This window comes from Giraffa tippelskirchi, chromosome 5 (genome assembly GCF_054371585.1).
Source record: "Giraffa tippelskirchi isolate mGirTip1 chromosome 5, T2T-mGirTip1v1.2.pri, whole genome shotgun sequence".
Lineage (NCBI taxonomy): Eukaryota > Metazoa > Chordata > Mammalia > Artiodactyla > Giraffidae > Giraffa > Giraffa tippelskirchi.
The window spans coordinates 48560698-48576598 of NC_137279.1; the positions used below are offsets into that span (position 1 = coordinate 48560698).

A 15901-nucleotide genomic window follows, 5' to 3' on the forward strand; every position below is an offset into this window, starting at 1 on the left:
GATGTGAGAGTTGGACCATAAAGGCTGAGCACTGACAAATTGATGCTTTTGAATTGTAGTGCTTGAGAAGACTCTTGAGAATCCCTTGGACTGCAAGGAGATCAAACCAGTCAATTCTAAAGGAAATCAACCCAGAATATTCATTGGAAGAACTGATGCTGAAGCTGAAGCTACAATATTTTGGCCACCTGATGCAGAGAGCTGCCTCATTGGAAAAGGCCTTGATGCTGGCAAAAATTGAGGGCAGGAGGAGAAGGGGGTGACAGAGGATGAGATGGTTCGATGGCCTCACTGACTCAATGGACATGAGTTTGAGCAAACACTAGCAGATAGTCAAGGACGGGGAAGCCAGGTGTGCTGCAGTTCACAGGGATGCAAAGAGTCGCATACGATTTAGTGACTGAACAACAAGTGAAAACAGGAGGCTATAAACCTTTTTTTTTAATGCATCATTTTATTAAAATACATAGGAAAAAGACTTGAACAGTAAACACCAAAATATTATTATTTGTGTATTAAACTTTTCTTTTTGTTTTTCTATTACTTTTATAATTAGTCAATACATACACGCACACACACACACAAAGTTGTAATGGCTATAATGACCCATCTTTTGTCTGAACCTATGTATCACTCATGTGTCAAGAGCTCATTGGAAATGTTTTGTCCTTATTGAAATCAGGCAAGTGTAGAATTAACAAAAGATTCACAATATTTTGTGAATGATGGCATCTTGAATGCTTAATCTTAGCCTTCATTTCTAGACCTTTCTTAGCTTCCCTATTAGTAAGATGTAAAAAACACAATTGTGCGTATTAACATAGAAAGTATAACTGCCTCAGGGATGTAGGAAAAGAATATAAAATAACTGTATTTTGGAGAAAGTTTTTATAAAGGAGATGGCATTTTGAAAGGGAATGACAGAAATGCAGTGACCCAGTTTAGTGACACATTTAAATGTGGGATCTTCCATGAGAAATTTGTAGAGCGCTCTCCTAAACAGGGTCAAAAAACAAAACAAAAGAAAACAAAAACCCTGAAAGGCCCTAAATGCATCAGAGGCCTTACCTATTCAATGACTCGTCTTTGCTGCCAGGTTTCTGCATTGTGCCACTGGGCTACGTGTGTGAGCGCGCGCACGCGAGCGCGCTCTGGGGATGGAGGTTTGAGGATAGTGGTGAACTGTCTTGACTCCCCTTCATTGGCTGAATCCCGTGTAGGTGGTAACCTTGGCTGGGGATAAACAGGCAGCAGCTAGAATAGTTCCGGAGAAGAAAACACTGTGCTCTCCGTAGGGAAACTTTTGGGAATAGACGTGGGGAATTCTCTCATTCTCGCATTCAGGGCTTCTAGGGTAGCGCGTACAAGTCTGTCATTGTATTCGTCCTGGGAAGTGACACAAGAAGTGGTGTAATTAGACACTCAAGGAATTATTACTTTGGAGTGCTTGAGAATTGCATTTGGTGGTGGGGGGACGGGTGGTGGTGAACAGGTAAGAGTCGCTGAGAAGGGCACTGTTTTTAGAGAATCTGTCGGAAGCCTAAAGCCGTCTGCTTCTGGGCCTCCTTAGCAAACGTGCCAGTCAGGTGGTGCCTCCGAGGCCCAGGAGGAAGACCCGCTCTGCGAGCCGTACGAGAAGCCTCGAGGACCGGGAACACAGCGGCAAGGCGGTGGCGGAGTTCCCAGCCCGCGCCCGGGTCCTCCCACCTCCAGACCGTCCGCCGCCGCCGCGGCCTCCCTCCGTCCTCCCGTATCCCTGCATTCCACGTTGCGGCAGCGGCAGCCTCGCCGGCCGATGCGTCCCCACCCGCCCCTCGGGGTGGCGCAGCCGCCGCTCCCCCGGCCCCCGCCCGCGCGCCGCCCCCTTCCCAGGGCCCAGCCTCGGCTCTGCGCGGCCTCCGGACCGGACCCCGCCGGGCCGGCTGGGCTCGGGCGGGGGCGGGGCGGGGGCGGGGCGGGGGCGGGGAGGGGAGAGAGGGCGGGCGCGCGCGTGTCGGGGGGCGGGGGCGGGGGCCGCCATATTGGATCTGGACTCGTCGGCCAGCCTCCGCCTGCGTGCGGTGGGCCCTGGAGCTGCCTCGCGGAGCCCAGGGCGCGAGCGCGAGAGAACGGGGAAGGCGGGGGAGGGGTGGAGGGAAAGGAAGGGAGTGGCTGCGAGCCGGGCTGCGGCAGCCTCTGGTCTCCTTACCAGCGGCACCAACCCCTCCTCCTGCGCCTCGGCCGCTTCCCTCCTCGCCGGGGAAAGATGCCCTTAAGCCAGGGGTGTGAAGAAGGGGGAGATCTAGCTGCCGGAGCCGTCCGCGCCCTCGCCGCCGCAGTTGCCGCCGTCCGTGTCCTTTGAATCCAGAAAAGCACCCCCTCGCCAGGGCATCGGGAGCGTCGGCGGGCGGGCGGCCGCGGTGCGGGTGTGGGGGAGACCCGGCTCTCCGCCGGGCGCGGCCCAGGCCGGCGGCCCAGCGACCACCGACATGGAGCGGGCTCGGGCCGCCAAGTAGCCGCCGCTCCCGGAGTCGGGGGCGAGTGCCGCCCGCAGTCAGTCAGGCCCCTAGGAGAAGCGGGGAGAAAAATGAAGAGTTTTCATCGGAATCGGTTGGAAATGGGACTAACTGCAAAGCCTTAAAAAGAAGGACTTCGGAAGGAGAAAGGAAAAGCCTCCTCCAGGGAAGACTTGGCGTGCTCCGAGCCGAGGGGCTGCTTCAGGGACCTCGCCCCCTCCCTTTCCCGCTGGAGAAATTGCCTCTGATGCGTTATCCAAGTGGTGGCTGGGAGGATTTGCAGCAGAATTTTTGGTTTTCCCTCCCCCTTATATACATTCTGGCTTTTTCCTCCCCTTTCGATTTTCCTTCTGCCTGGAAGTGAATTGCTGATGCAGATCGGGACTTAATTCATAAATGATGCAGCCGGATTCGTTTCAGGATTCTGTTGCACGAGTTGAATTTTGAATGAAGGAGAAGAGCTTTTTTTTTTCCCCTAAAGAAGTGTTGACTCTTTGGTTCTCTGTACTTTTTAATTATTTTATTTAAATATACGATTTAATTGTATTATTCTTTTAAAAATGTATTAAATATATATTTTATGGTAACTTTTCCTCAAAAATATATGTATATGTGCGGAATTGAAGACGCTTCAGTTAAGTGAGGTTACTGGCGTGTTGGATGTTGAATTCAGCACCGGCATTGCCTGACAGTTATTTGAATAACAAGTGGTTTATTTTTAAACCACACATTTTGAAATTTAGGTTTCAGTAATCATAGTCAAAATCGTTTAGTAATTGAAAGGAAAACCAGCGGAGATTGAAGCAAACATGTCTGGAGAAGTGCGTTTGAGGCAGTTGGAGCAGTTTATTTTGGATGGGCCCGCTCAGACCAATGGGCAGTGCTTCAGTGTGGAAACGTTACTGGATATCCTCATCTGCCTTTACGATGAATGCAATAATTCTCCATTGAGAAGAGAGAAGAACATTCTTGAATACCTAGAATGGGGTAAGTTTGTATTTAAAATAAAAACTCTTTAGTTGGCCATTGTGATTTGTTACAGAGAGCTACCGTGATAAACTCTCTACTCTGTAATAAGTATATAAACATTATATCTGTTGTGTATGTATTATGTATTTAAATATGTATGTATATACACAATAAAAGAGTAGACACCAATTCAAGGTTTTTTTTTTTTTTTTTTAGTAGTTTTCGGTAAATATTTTCCAAAGAGTGAAAGCATGGTACTCAGTTGTTGCCTTGATTTAATATGAAATGTAAGGGGAGGAACTTAAGTGTTTTTGGTCAGACAAATTTTGAATAATTCTATGATGGGAGGAAATGGATTATATTGCTCACTTTGCCTAAAGCGTGGTGGTCTAACAGGCATTCAAGTGAAAGGTATTTATTAGTGGAAACATTCCTTCCTAGGCTTTGGAAGTCACTCTGGAAATGGGAGGAGGTTTTACAATATCTTAGGTCAACAGGAACTTGAAGGTGGTTATCATTGGGTTTTATTACATTCTCTATATAGTACAAGGCAAGGAAATTACTAAACATGGACTTGCCAAAAATTGTCATGTTTGTAAGATGACATAAATAGTTTAAAATTTTTGTGATAATATTTGCTAGAGAATATTTGGGAGCAGCTCCTGCCTGCCTGAGAGTTAGATTCACTCCAAATTTAATTCAAACCTACACTGGTTCATTTTTTATCTTCAGTCTCCGAAATCTAGATGTGATTTAGAAGACGTAGATATTGGAGTAGATCAATGATGAGAGCAAATGCTCCATGTGACCTTTAGCTTGAAGTCTTGGTTTAAGTTCTGCTTCCAGTGTTACCTGTGAGCAAGTTCCAACATCCACCAGTTCACTGTGAGAAGAGTATACATCATCACACATCATACTGTTAATATAATATATATTAACAGTATACTGTTTATATAGTATATAGTATATACACCTGTATTGGTACACTGACTTTTGAAGGATATTAGCCAAAGAAGTTATTTTGTACCTATGGAATAAGGATACTTGAGTTTATTGGAAAGTTTTTATACTAAAATGTCTTTGTTCCCAAGTAAAGCTTTATTTTTTTGAAGCAAAAGTCAGTTGGTGATTATTCCATGTTTTGGACTTGAAATTTATTAAAAATTCATTTGCCAGGTAAATCACTTATTCAGGATTGCATGCACATAATAACTTTAATTATTCAATATGTCAATATCAGGAATTTTCTAGTAACTTGATGTCATAGGGTTAAATATATATATGTGTGTGTGTGTGTATAAGATATGAATTGAATGATTTTAAGAAACAGATTACTAAACTCATACTGGAAATGTAAATATTTTAAATCATCTTTCAAGAGCTCACTGTGTTAAGAATGAGACAGTTTTGACTTTGATACTGGATTAGTGAGTAAATGTCTTTTAATTTTATATGTAGAGCAAAATATTTTATAAAGCATGTGTAGTTTTACATTTCATGTTTCATAAATTTAGAAATTTTTAATTCTTTTTTTAAAATTTAACAAAAAGATTCTGATACTTTGAGTTAGAGTTTCAGTCCTTAAATTATGGTTCCATAGCAATACTCTAGTCTATGATTATGGTTGTCATTTAATATCTATTCTTTCTCATCTGTAAAATGATGGGAGAACTCTTTGTGTGTACCAGTTGTAAATGTAATGTAAAAATTATGATAAAAGAGAAAACTATCCTCAATTGCCTTTTGGTTGTTAAGAATTTACATTTATGTTATGAGGTATTTTGCTGTATTATCAGAAAAATTTATATACATTTTCCACTAAATATGCCTTCTTGGATCTTGTTTCTTTTATCTGTATTAGAAAAACCTTGTTTGTATATATTTAATTTAAACCACATAAGCCAAAAGTCAAAGAACTGTTTGGCCAAATACATTTTATTTTTATAAGAGTAGATTTTTAAATAATTTCACAACAGGGACTTTTCACAATTTTAAAGTAAATTGAGTTTTAGTATTGTCCTTCATATTCTGTCTTTTAGAAGTCTGGTGTGATGTAACAAAAATAATATATACAGTCTCTTAAGTATACCCCTGTTGTAATAGGAAACGGACTAGAATTTTTAGGATTTATTTTGTAGGCTTTAGAACTTTTGTTGTTGCTATTTAGTTGCTAAGTTGTGTCCAACTCTTTTGGGATCCCATGGACTGTAACTCTCCAGGCTCCTCTGTCCATGGCATTTCCCAGGCAAGAATACTGGAGTGAGTTGCCATTCCCTTCTCCAGGGAATCTTCCTGACCCAGGGATCGAACTTGTGTCTCCTGCTTAGCAGGCAGATTCTTTACCCCTGAGTCACCTGGGAAGCCAGGCTTTGCGACTAGGCAGTGTCTGTTAAGTCTCAGGCATTTTTAAGTTGGTGTTTGAGGTCTTGAAAGTGGAAGGTACCAATCATAGAAGTCTGGGGAAGGAGGGACAAAAGAATGGAACAAGCTGTCAAGAAGTACATCATGAGTAGTAGTATTTACTATTTTTAAGTTATTTGAGAAATTGGGTTATTTAACAATTTAAGTCTCCTCATTTAATTATTGAAATAGATCAGTTGTTCTTCGAGTATGATTTGATTACACATTTTGGGAAATGTCTTATTTTATTCTCACTACCTAACATTATGTAAAAAGCAGTTAGATTAAGGACGTTTCCAGATAGTGAATTGGACTCAGTTTAATTTTGTAACATTATTTATTTGTTTGTTGGGGTTAAATTTGATAATTTAGATTTGCCTTAAATGATAGTTTTTAGTTTGAGTTTTAAAAGACCCAATATTTGCAACAGGAGAGCAGTAGAAAATACTCTGTTAATACATGCTGTATATTTGTGTTTGGCTGTCTGTATTAATGAAAGTGTCATCTAGATAATGTCTTTATTTTTTTTACACTTTTAAATTTGTATTGGGGTATAGCAGATTAGCAATGTTGTGATAGTTTCAGGTTAACAGCAAAGGAACTGAACTGTACGTGTACTTAGGTCCATTCTCCTCCAAACTCCTCCCTATATATGCCTTATTTTTAAAAATGGAGTCAGCAAGATTCTATTTGACTTGCTTCATTTCCATCAATTTCACTTTATTCCTAGTTATGACCCTTTTCATATTTATATTGATGCTGTTAATGCTTTGTTCATTACAGCATCATGACAGTGAGAACACTTACAGTTCAAAGTCAGATTTTGGTTTTGGATAGCACTCCTTGGATTTGATGCTGATGGCCTCAGGGAGGAAGTAAGTAGAGTTCTAGAGAGGAAGAGGGGATTAAGCCATTGAGCAATAGAGCAAGGGGATAAGAGTGCTTTTATACCTTAACGCCATAGTGAAGTGAAGTCGCTCAGTCGTGTCCAACTCTTTGCGACCCCATGGACTGCAGCCTACCAGGCTCCTCCCTCCATGGGGTTTTCCAGGCAAGAATACTGGAGTGGGTTGCCATTTCCTTCTCCAGGAGATCTTCCTGACCCAGGGATTGAACCCGGGTCTCCTGCATTGTAAGCAGACGCTTTACCGTCTGAGCCACCAGGGAAGTCCTAGATCACTGTCAAATTTATATTTTCCAGTTACATACAGTAAGATTTGAAAGATTATGTTTTGTCCTTATTTTTGTCAAAATGATTATGGTTTATATGTTTTGTTTATAAAATAATAGTTTTGATGTCAGTAGTGTAACTCTACAGTAGAGTTGTAAAAATAGCTTTTACACTATAAGCTAATTTGCTGGTAGTGACTAAATGAATATGTTATTCATTAAATTGGTTATCCTCTACTTTGAAATGGAAAGTTAAAATTTTAGGAAATTCTGAATCAACTTGCTTAAAAAATAGGGGAAAGATAATATTACTCAAATAAAAAGAAAGCCAGGGAGACTTCCTTGGTGGTCCAGTGGCTAGGACTCTGAGGTCTCAATGCAGGGGGCCCGGGGTTCGATCCCTTGTCAGGGAGCTGGATCCCACATGCCACAACTAAAGATCCCACGTGCTGCAACTAGGACCTGGTACAGCTAAATAAACAAACAAATATTTAAAAAAAAAAAAAAAAAAAAAGAAAGCCAGACTGTATGTGGCTAACTGTATTTTGATGCTTTCTGAATATTGGAATTTACAATATTTTGTTTAAATTATCCTTTAACAACAGTGATTTTATAGTTTATTCCGTGTATACACACACACACAAAATAGCCTGAATAGTTAATAAACTTGTTACTAGAATACATCAGTAGGTACTGTCGTTTAAACTTTTCATTTTATTAGAGTAGTTTTAAAGCTTATTCACATTTTTTGATGTGTAGGTCTGTTAAGGAGGTGATGATGGCCTAATTACAGAAATCTGAATCTTTTCTTTGTTTTTCACTTATACTATTCTTCATTGTTAGCTTTTCCTAAGTAGAGTTTATTAATCATACCAAATTATCAAAAAGTTCATTGAATACACATAATTAGGTTTATTTTATTTAAGTCCTCAATTAGGATCATCATAAATGTCACCAGAAATATAGGTTGGGTAGTTTCCTTTATACGAGTCACCTAATAATCTAGTCTCTTCTAAGAGTGATAATAAGTACAATTATTTGATCTCACACAATGCTGGCACATGATAGAAGCATGTTCATAAGTGGTGGCTATTATATTTCCATTTCTCTTCTATTTCTTTTTTTTAAAAGGATATATTGCTCCATGAGTGAGAACAGGGATGTCAAGAATAACAATAATAATTTTAGGAACTTATTTCATGTGAAAATGTAGGACATACCTAAGCATAGTGGTGTAAACACAAATAGCATAATATGTTGGAAATTTTATGAAATAATTTTGGAAATTTTATGAAATAATTCCTGGGACTTGATTAATATTAGATAGTAAGCCCAGGCTATTTTAAAGGAAAAGAACTGAGCTTGTTGCAAATTAATATTTTATTGTACTCCTCTTCTATGGTAGTAAAAAAATTCTCCCCAAACCTTTTCTCTTCAAGTTCACTTATTGCCAGTATATTGTATATATTGCTGATTTCATCCTATTGGTTTTGATAGGTTTTAGAATCAGTTTACTAAGTCCAGCTAGCATTTAAAAAATTAAATATACTAAAAGATACTAAGTAGCCATGTGTTGAAAGAATAACTATTGTTATACAGAATTCCTATGTTTTCTTGTATATTTTACTGAAGATTGGAACGAGCAAAGTTAGAATTCTAGGGTAGGTGATGCTAAAGTATGCTGTCTATTCAACAGTGAAAAGATTATGGACATAGTTACCCTTTTCAAAAAGCACACATGTTTAAATTAGGGACAGACTGAAGAATTTAAAGAAAAGGAGCTTACATAGGGATGAGATACTTCGAAGGAGGGAGGGAGAATAGGAGAGAGGAAAAATGAGATAATGAGCATGAATATACTGTTTTCCTGGGTTGCTGCTTCAGGCTGATTTGTGAATAACTGGGTACTTTTAATTTAGAAATTAATGGACAGGTGAATTCAGTCATTTGTTTTGTCTTTGATGATTCATTTCCTTTCTTTTCACATTTTTCCTTCTCTGACTTGGGCTCCTGGATATTGACTTCCATTGACTGTAAAGTTGTATAACTTGTCAAACATGAGGGGTATGACCTACAGATATTGGTTGTAGTTTTTGTTTATGCCTTCTCATTACTCCAGATGCATGTTACAGTAGATACAGGTGAGCAGGGTTTGCTGGTTCCCTTGTTACTCATGGTCTCATCCCTTGTTACTCACAAAACTTCCAGTGAGAGTGCCTTCAAGTTTCAGTAGCTAATATGAAGAATTGCTCAGCAGATTTTGCTGTATCTTGAGTCAAGAACTTCTTTCCATAAATATTTTTTTTTTTGAATGACCCGCACTATAAACATAAGTCATCCCAGACATGTGAATGACTGTCTTTTGTTATCACTGCGTATAAAACTCCTTTCCAGATCCAGGGGATTTCCTTTTTCCCCCTTTGATACTGATCAGAGTAACAGAATTGCTTTTCTCAGCTAGTTGCTCCATACTTCCCCTCTGCATTGTCCACTTCTTCAAATTAATAGCTATTAACCTCTATTGGCCAGTACCCCTCCTCCCATTCTAGTGTTTCTTTATCTGCTGCTGTAGGAAAGTAGCGCTTTGGCTTTCATGGTTAACAGGAGGCTCAAAGACCTGGCTCTCCACTTTCCAATCTCACTGTTTGCCCATTAATTCTTCCTCACATGAACTGTTCTGTTGGGAGTTAGGGTTTCTTTACTCTAGTCCCCTCCCTAGTTTTTAAATGGGTTCTGGAAATCTGGGATATTAATAGGTGCTTTTGGAGGGGAGAAGGTTTATGTGGCTAAATAAATATGGGATAGTGTTTTGAACAAAATTAAACATTAGGAATACTGTGGGTTATCCTGAAATTTTTTATGTTTTGGGGAAGATGGGTGAAAGCCAGTGTTCCATGGAACACCCTTTGGGAAATGCTCTTTCAATATGAGGTCACGGTGTCCCTTGTGTCAGGGATAGAAAGAGTTAATTTTGAGGGAAAATTTAGAACACTGTGTGGTTTGGAGAGAAAATCCAAATCTGAATAAGTTAGATTTTACTTAGTGGTTGTGAACTTTTGTCTCCTGTGTGATAGTCACAAGAACTGAAAGATGAACTTAATCATAGCGGAGTAGGACATGAGTGAGGCTGGTGAGCATTTGCGTCCAGGAAAACCACCCTGTAAAGTAGAATGAAATTAAATATAATAATGAATCAGTACTGTTAGCATCTAAAGTCCTAGAAATTACTGATAGGCCTCTATTTATGACCTTTTCTTGCTCTCATATCAACTTGCTATTCAACTATAGGCATTCACAACAAATTCAGAAGTTCTCACCTTATCTTTTTGCAGCTTTAGTTATTTTCATTACTTGGTGATATTTCAGAGGAAAAGATCATGGACATGCAATTTCAGGATTCATTATAGTTTTAAGTATTGTTTTTTTCTAAGGTTATAATGTTTTTGCTAAGCTGTTGGTTTCAGACTTTAGGATTAGTGTGGGAACTTTACTGTTATTTGCATCTGTGAAACTATGGGTTTCAAGTGCCAGCACCTATTTATGTGTAGTGCAAAGAAGCCAGAATATACAGTACTTTTATTAAAGAGGAAGCCATATATAATTGGTGCTGTTTCAACACTCTGTGAGCAAGTAGAACTCTGTGATTACCGTAAACTTCTATTCTGAGTATAGAGTGGTAGATAATAATACTGGAGAGTAATTTGACTAGATTTTAAAGATAAATAACTTATAGGATCAATTAGTCTTTTTTCCCTCTTGCTTCTGACATACATTAATTTTTCTCTTTAATTCTTCTTCATCAACACTATTCCTCTCAACCCTGATCTAATTATGTTTGAAAATACCTACCTATGTGGTTGAAAACAATCTTTTAAGAATATATGTGAATTAGTTCAGTCATGCAGTCATTTGTTAAATTTCGATTTTTATTTCAAGTTGCTTACACATCACTGTAGACTTAATCTACAAAAAAAACCTTCTATTCAGTTTGTTCTATTCATAGTGATAAAAGCTTAATTAAATTTAATACTTAAAGAGTTTCCATGGTGAAGATCTACAAGTGGAATACCTCACCTTGAATTATTTGTGTCCTAAACCTATATGCTAAACAATAGCTGGGACTTTGGTTTCAGGCTGGCTCCCTTGGTTATCGGCTGGTTGATTTAAGCAAGTTACTTAACTTCTCTAAGTCTGTTTTATCATCAGTGGAAAACTGAGGTAATAATAATAGCTTATTCTTCCAAAAGGTTGAAAGTTGGTTTAGAATTTTCTGGTGATTTATAGTTAAATTTTGTTGTCTTTTTTCTCATTCTGGTTTTGAAGTTTCTATTGGGCCTTATGATAAAGGAAGATAAAACGCTAGTTTTGAAAGTTTAGTTGAAATGTATAGTTATACAGGGATGTAAATAACTTTATTTTACTGTTGACAAACATACTCATAACTTACTGATAATGTTTTATTGAATTATATTGGCATCAGAGGTGTCTTTCCCTGTGATGTCTGACTATGCAGACAGCATCTTATTCCTTCTGTTAGGATATTTTTGCATTGTCACATTTTGTTGTTATTAACAGAACTGTTTTTCAGTAAATATTAAGCTCATGCCTATTTTCATCACCAACAGCAAATATTATGAAATGGCTAGTTATGATTTACTTTTATATTTATAAAGCTCCAACCTGCAAATCAGTGGTAGAGTTCTAGACCTCAACTCAGAAGATGAAAATAATCCTGAAAAATTATCGGTATGTCATTCACTTAGGACGTTTTGTGGACTAAAGATTATGTAGCACCCATAAATGCGTATTGTGGACTGATAGTAAACACGAAGAAAACTCACAGTATACCCTAGTGTTTCCTAAACTGTATTTCATATATAAAGTGTTGAATCTTCTACTAATCAAATCTTTTACTTGCTTATTTTTTTAACTATTAGTATTCCATGGATTTCTTTCCTCACTGATGTATCCTGTTTTATTTCAAAATGGGTTTCTTACAGCTAGTGGTTTATCATCCTCTCCCTTAGCAGTTGACAGTCTATAAGTATTTAATGGGGGTAAAGGTAAAGAGAAGAGGATGCTACTGTTGAAAGGAATAAGATAAAATGCAAATAATCTCTAGTTTTTGAAGATAAAATTTTCTTATATTAAGTGTGTGTTTAATCTTATTTGCACAGCGTTCAGCATAGTCTGAGTTGAACACACAAATTAGTTGCATTTTCTTCTGCAACCCCATTAAAACTACAGTAAAAGAATTTTTAAAAAGTCATGAATCTTCAAGGATGAGAAAAATGGGAGGATACTCTGAAATATTGGAAGCTGAAAAAGCAGGTAGACGGGTGATAACTGCTGACTTAGCACATCTGAGAACATCAAGTCTTAAGTTGTTAATCGTGTAAAGCAGGGCCTATCCCTTTTACTTGACAGCATCCTCAAAAGTCTTAGATGTTGGTATTGTCAGGAACCTGTGAAAGTTGAGGTAGGGGTGGAGCTAAAATGTGGAGGATCCATTGAAACTGTTGTGTAAATAGTAGGAGCTCTAGTGCCCCTCTCCTCCTCCATGCCACCTGGCTCCTGTCTTTCCTCCCCAAAGATTGAATGTTCATTTTCAGTAAAACAGAGGTTCTCTGTGTTGAGTGATGTTAGGCATAGTTTAGGATTGGCATTTCATACTGAAAACAGGAGAGTAAATACATGTTTATTTACTTTTGCTTGACTCCCAGAATGTGGACAACTAGGCCTTTATCCATTGGAGAAGGAAATGGCAACCCACTCCAGTGTGCTTGCCTGGAGAATCCCAGGGACGCTGGAGCCTGGTGGGCTGCCGTCTATGGGGTCGCACAGAGTCGGAGACGACTGAAGCGACTTAGCAGCAGCAGCAGCAGGCCTTTATCACAAAGGCAGGAGGTTAGAGAAGTGTCTCTGGAGCATGTGACCAGCTCCAAAATCAAGGATTAAGATATAGATATATCAGGGATTCCTCAGCAAAGGGCTTAGGCAATCACACTAAAGTGCAGTTCATTAGCCATGGACTTACCCAGGGCTTCAGAACTTTGATTAGCTCTTTCATTTTCTCATACCTAATAGAAAACCAAGGATTGTCAGATATCTGAAGAAAGCCTGTAAAGAAATAAGTACAACTGCAAATGAACAGAAAAATGGGGAAAAAACACCTTATGTGAAACAGCATCTGCAGAGAAAGCATAATTTCAAAAAAGCTATCAGTATTCTCAGAGACAAGAGAAAGACCATGAAGTAAGTCATGAGTCAGGATGTCCTAAAAAGGAATAAAAGTGAATAAAAAAAATCCTTTGAAATTAAACGTGATAGCTAAAATTAAAACCTTGGTACAAGAACTGGAAGGTAAAACAAAAGGAGTTTCTTGGAAAATAAAGCAAAAATCACAAAGGGATAGAAGAGAGGAGATAGAAGGAGGTAGAAGAGAAGAACACTGGAGGACCAGTTTAAGAGGTCTGAATAATAGGAATTCCAACTGGGAGGACGGAGGGGAGAAACCTCTAGGAAAATATTCTAGAATTGAAGGACGTGAGTTTCTAGATAGAGAGGCCCCACCAAGTAGAGCACAAGGGGTAGAAATAGATTCATACCAAGATTTACAGCCAGTTCACTAGGGAATTTCCAGATCTCTGGGTCAAAGAATAGACTCAAAAAGTTTCCAAAAAGAAACTAATCAATACAAAGGATCAGGAATCAGAAAGGCTCTGGAATTCTCAGCAGCAACACTGGAAGCTAGAAGATAGTATTCTGAAGGAAAAAGATTTCCAAACTGAAATTCTGTAGCCATCCGTATTCCCAATCAAGTGTGAAGGTGGGATAAGGACATGTTAAGAGCTGCTGCTGCTGCTGCTAAGTCGCTTCAGTCGTGTCCAACTCTGTGCGACCCCACAGACGGCAGCCCACCAGACTCCGCCGTCCCTGGGATTCTCCAGGCAAGAACACTGGAGTGGGTTGCCATTTCCTCCTCCAGTGCATGAAAGGGAAAAGTGAAAGTGAAGTCGCTCAGTCGTGTCTGACTCTTAGCGACCTTATGGACTGTAGCCTACCGGGCTCCTCCGTCCATGGGATTTTCTAGGCAAGAGTACTGGAGTGGGGTGCCATTGCCTTCTCCAGTTAAAAGCTGCAGGTCTTCAAAAAAAGTTTGACCTGCAACCCGTGGACTCCCAGTAAGGTAACCCACCATCTGGGTTTACCTGGGACTAGGGAATTTTTTAATATATCGACTTGTGCTGAAACCAGGAGAGACATAGACAAACTGTGATGAGTTGGATGCTCTAGCCCCAACTAAATGAGAGAGGAAATTAAGATGAGAAACTACAGGATATCTCCTAGTAGGAGATCCAGTAGCGGGGAGAGAAGAAAGGATTTCCTAGGATGATGGTGAAGGGAGAATACAGAGTGATTGCATGGAACATAGAGGTCAATCAGCCCAGATAAGAGGCAGCAAAGAAATCTCCCTGAGAGACTTCTTTAATATCTGATGTAAGTGAATATCTTGAGAGGAGATTCAGAAATCTGGGGAGAGCTTAGAGTTGCTTGGAAAATGAAGCAAATGAGAAAGCAATTATTAAGAAAAATATTTGTGTAGGAAATGGTCACAAATCATGTCACAGGAATAGAAACAGTGAATATGGATTTAAACTGTGGAAAATTCTGACAGAGATGGGAATACCAGACCATCTGACCTGTCTCTTGAGAAACCTGTATGCAGGTCAGGAAGCAACAGTTAGAACTGGACATGGAACAACAGACTGGTTCCAAATAGGAAAAGGAGCACGTCAAGGCTGTATATTGTCACCCTGCTTATTTAACTTATATACACAGTACATCATGAGAAACGCTGGGCTGGAAGAAACACAAGCTGGAATCAAGATTGCTGGGAGGAGTATCAATAACCTCAGATATACGGATGACACCACCTTTATGGCAGAAAGCGAAGAAGAACTAAAGAGCCTCTTGATGAAAGTGAAAGAGGAGAGTGAAAAAGTTGGCTTAAAGCTCAACGTTCAGAAAACTAAGATCATGGCCTCTGGTCCCATCACTTCATGGGAAATAGATGGGAAAACAGTGGAAACAGTGTCAGACTTTATATTTTTGGGCTCCAAAATCACTGCAGATTGTGAGTGCAGCCATGAAATTAAAAGACGCTTACTCCTTGGAAGGAAAATTATGACCAACCTAGATAGCATATTAAAAAGCAGAGACATTACTTTGCCAACAAAGGTCCGTCTAGTCAAGGCTATGGTTTTTCCAGTGGTCATGTATAGATATGAGAGTTGGACGGTGAGGAAAGCTGAGCACCAAAGAATTGATGCTTTTGAACTGTGGTGTTGTAGAAGACTCTCGAGAGTCCCTTGGACTGCAAGGAGATCCAACCAGTCCATCCTAAAGGAGATCAGTCCTGGGTGTTCATTGGAAGGACTGATACTGAAGCTGAAACTCCAATACTTTGGCCACCTCATGTGAAGAGTTGACTCATTGGAAAAGACCCTAATGCTGGGAAGGATTGGGGGCAGGAGGAGAAGGGGACGACAGAGGATGAGATGGTTGGATGGCATCACCGACTCGATGGACATGGGTTTGGATAAACTCCGGGAGTTGGTGATGGACAGGGAGGCCTGGCGTGCTGCGATTCATGGGGTCGCAAAGAGTCAGACATGACTGAGCGACTGAACTAAACTGAAGGTTATGCTGTAACTGTGTTGGGAGGTTGATACAGAAAGGGAAAGGCTTTTGGTGAGGGTGAAGGTACTTACTGGGGCCTGGTGATTTTCTTTAACCTTAATTGGCAATTGAATCTGTGTTTCTGAATAACTAATAAACATGAATACTTAAAAAAATAGTTTTTG

General features: G+C 39.6%; 2 protein-coding genes across 9 annotated transcripts in view; one reads left to right on the forward strand and one right to left on the reverse strand.

Annotated features, from left to right (window-relative positions):
* Positions 1 to 434: 434 nt before the first annotated feature.
* Positions 435 to 3306, reverse strand: LOC145505179 (uncharacterized). Its single transcript, XM_081486964.1, has 4 exons — positions 3285 to 3306; positions 2738 to 2849; positions 2189 to 2545; positions 435 to 1386 (listed from the first exon to the last, which is right to left on the reverse strand). The coding sequence occupies exons 1-4, from the start codon at positions 3304 to 3306 to the stop codon at positions 1350 to 1352; spliced, it is 528 nt and encodes a 175-aa protein (XP_081343090.1). The 3' UTR covers positions 435 to 1349.
* CDC42BPA (CDC42 binding protein kinase alpha) overlaps positions 2348 to 15901 on the forward strand; it is a 292824-nt gene continuing 279270 nt past the window's right edge. For all 8 annotated transcript variants that reach the window (XM_081486909.1, XM_081486911.1, XM_081486910.1 and 5 more), the window contains exon 1: positions 2348 to 3482. In XM_081486909.1, the coding sequence (XP_081343035.1) occupies positions 3305 to 3482 (178 nt within the window). In that variant the 5' untranslated portion in view covers positions 2348 to 3304. The remainder of the gene's footprint in view (positions 3483 to 15901) is intronic.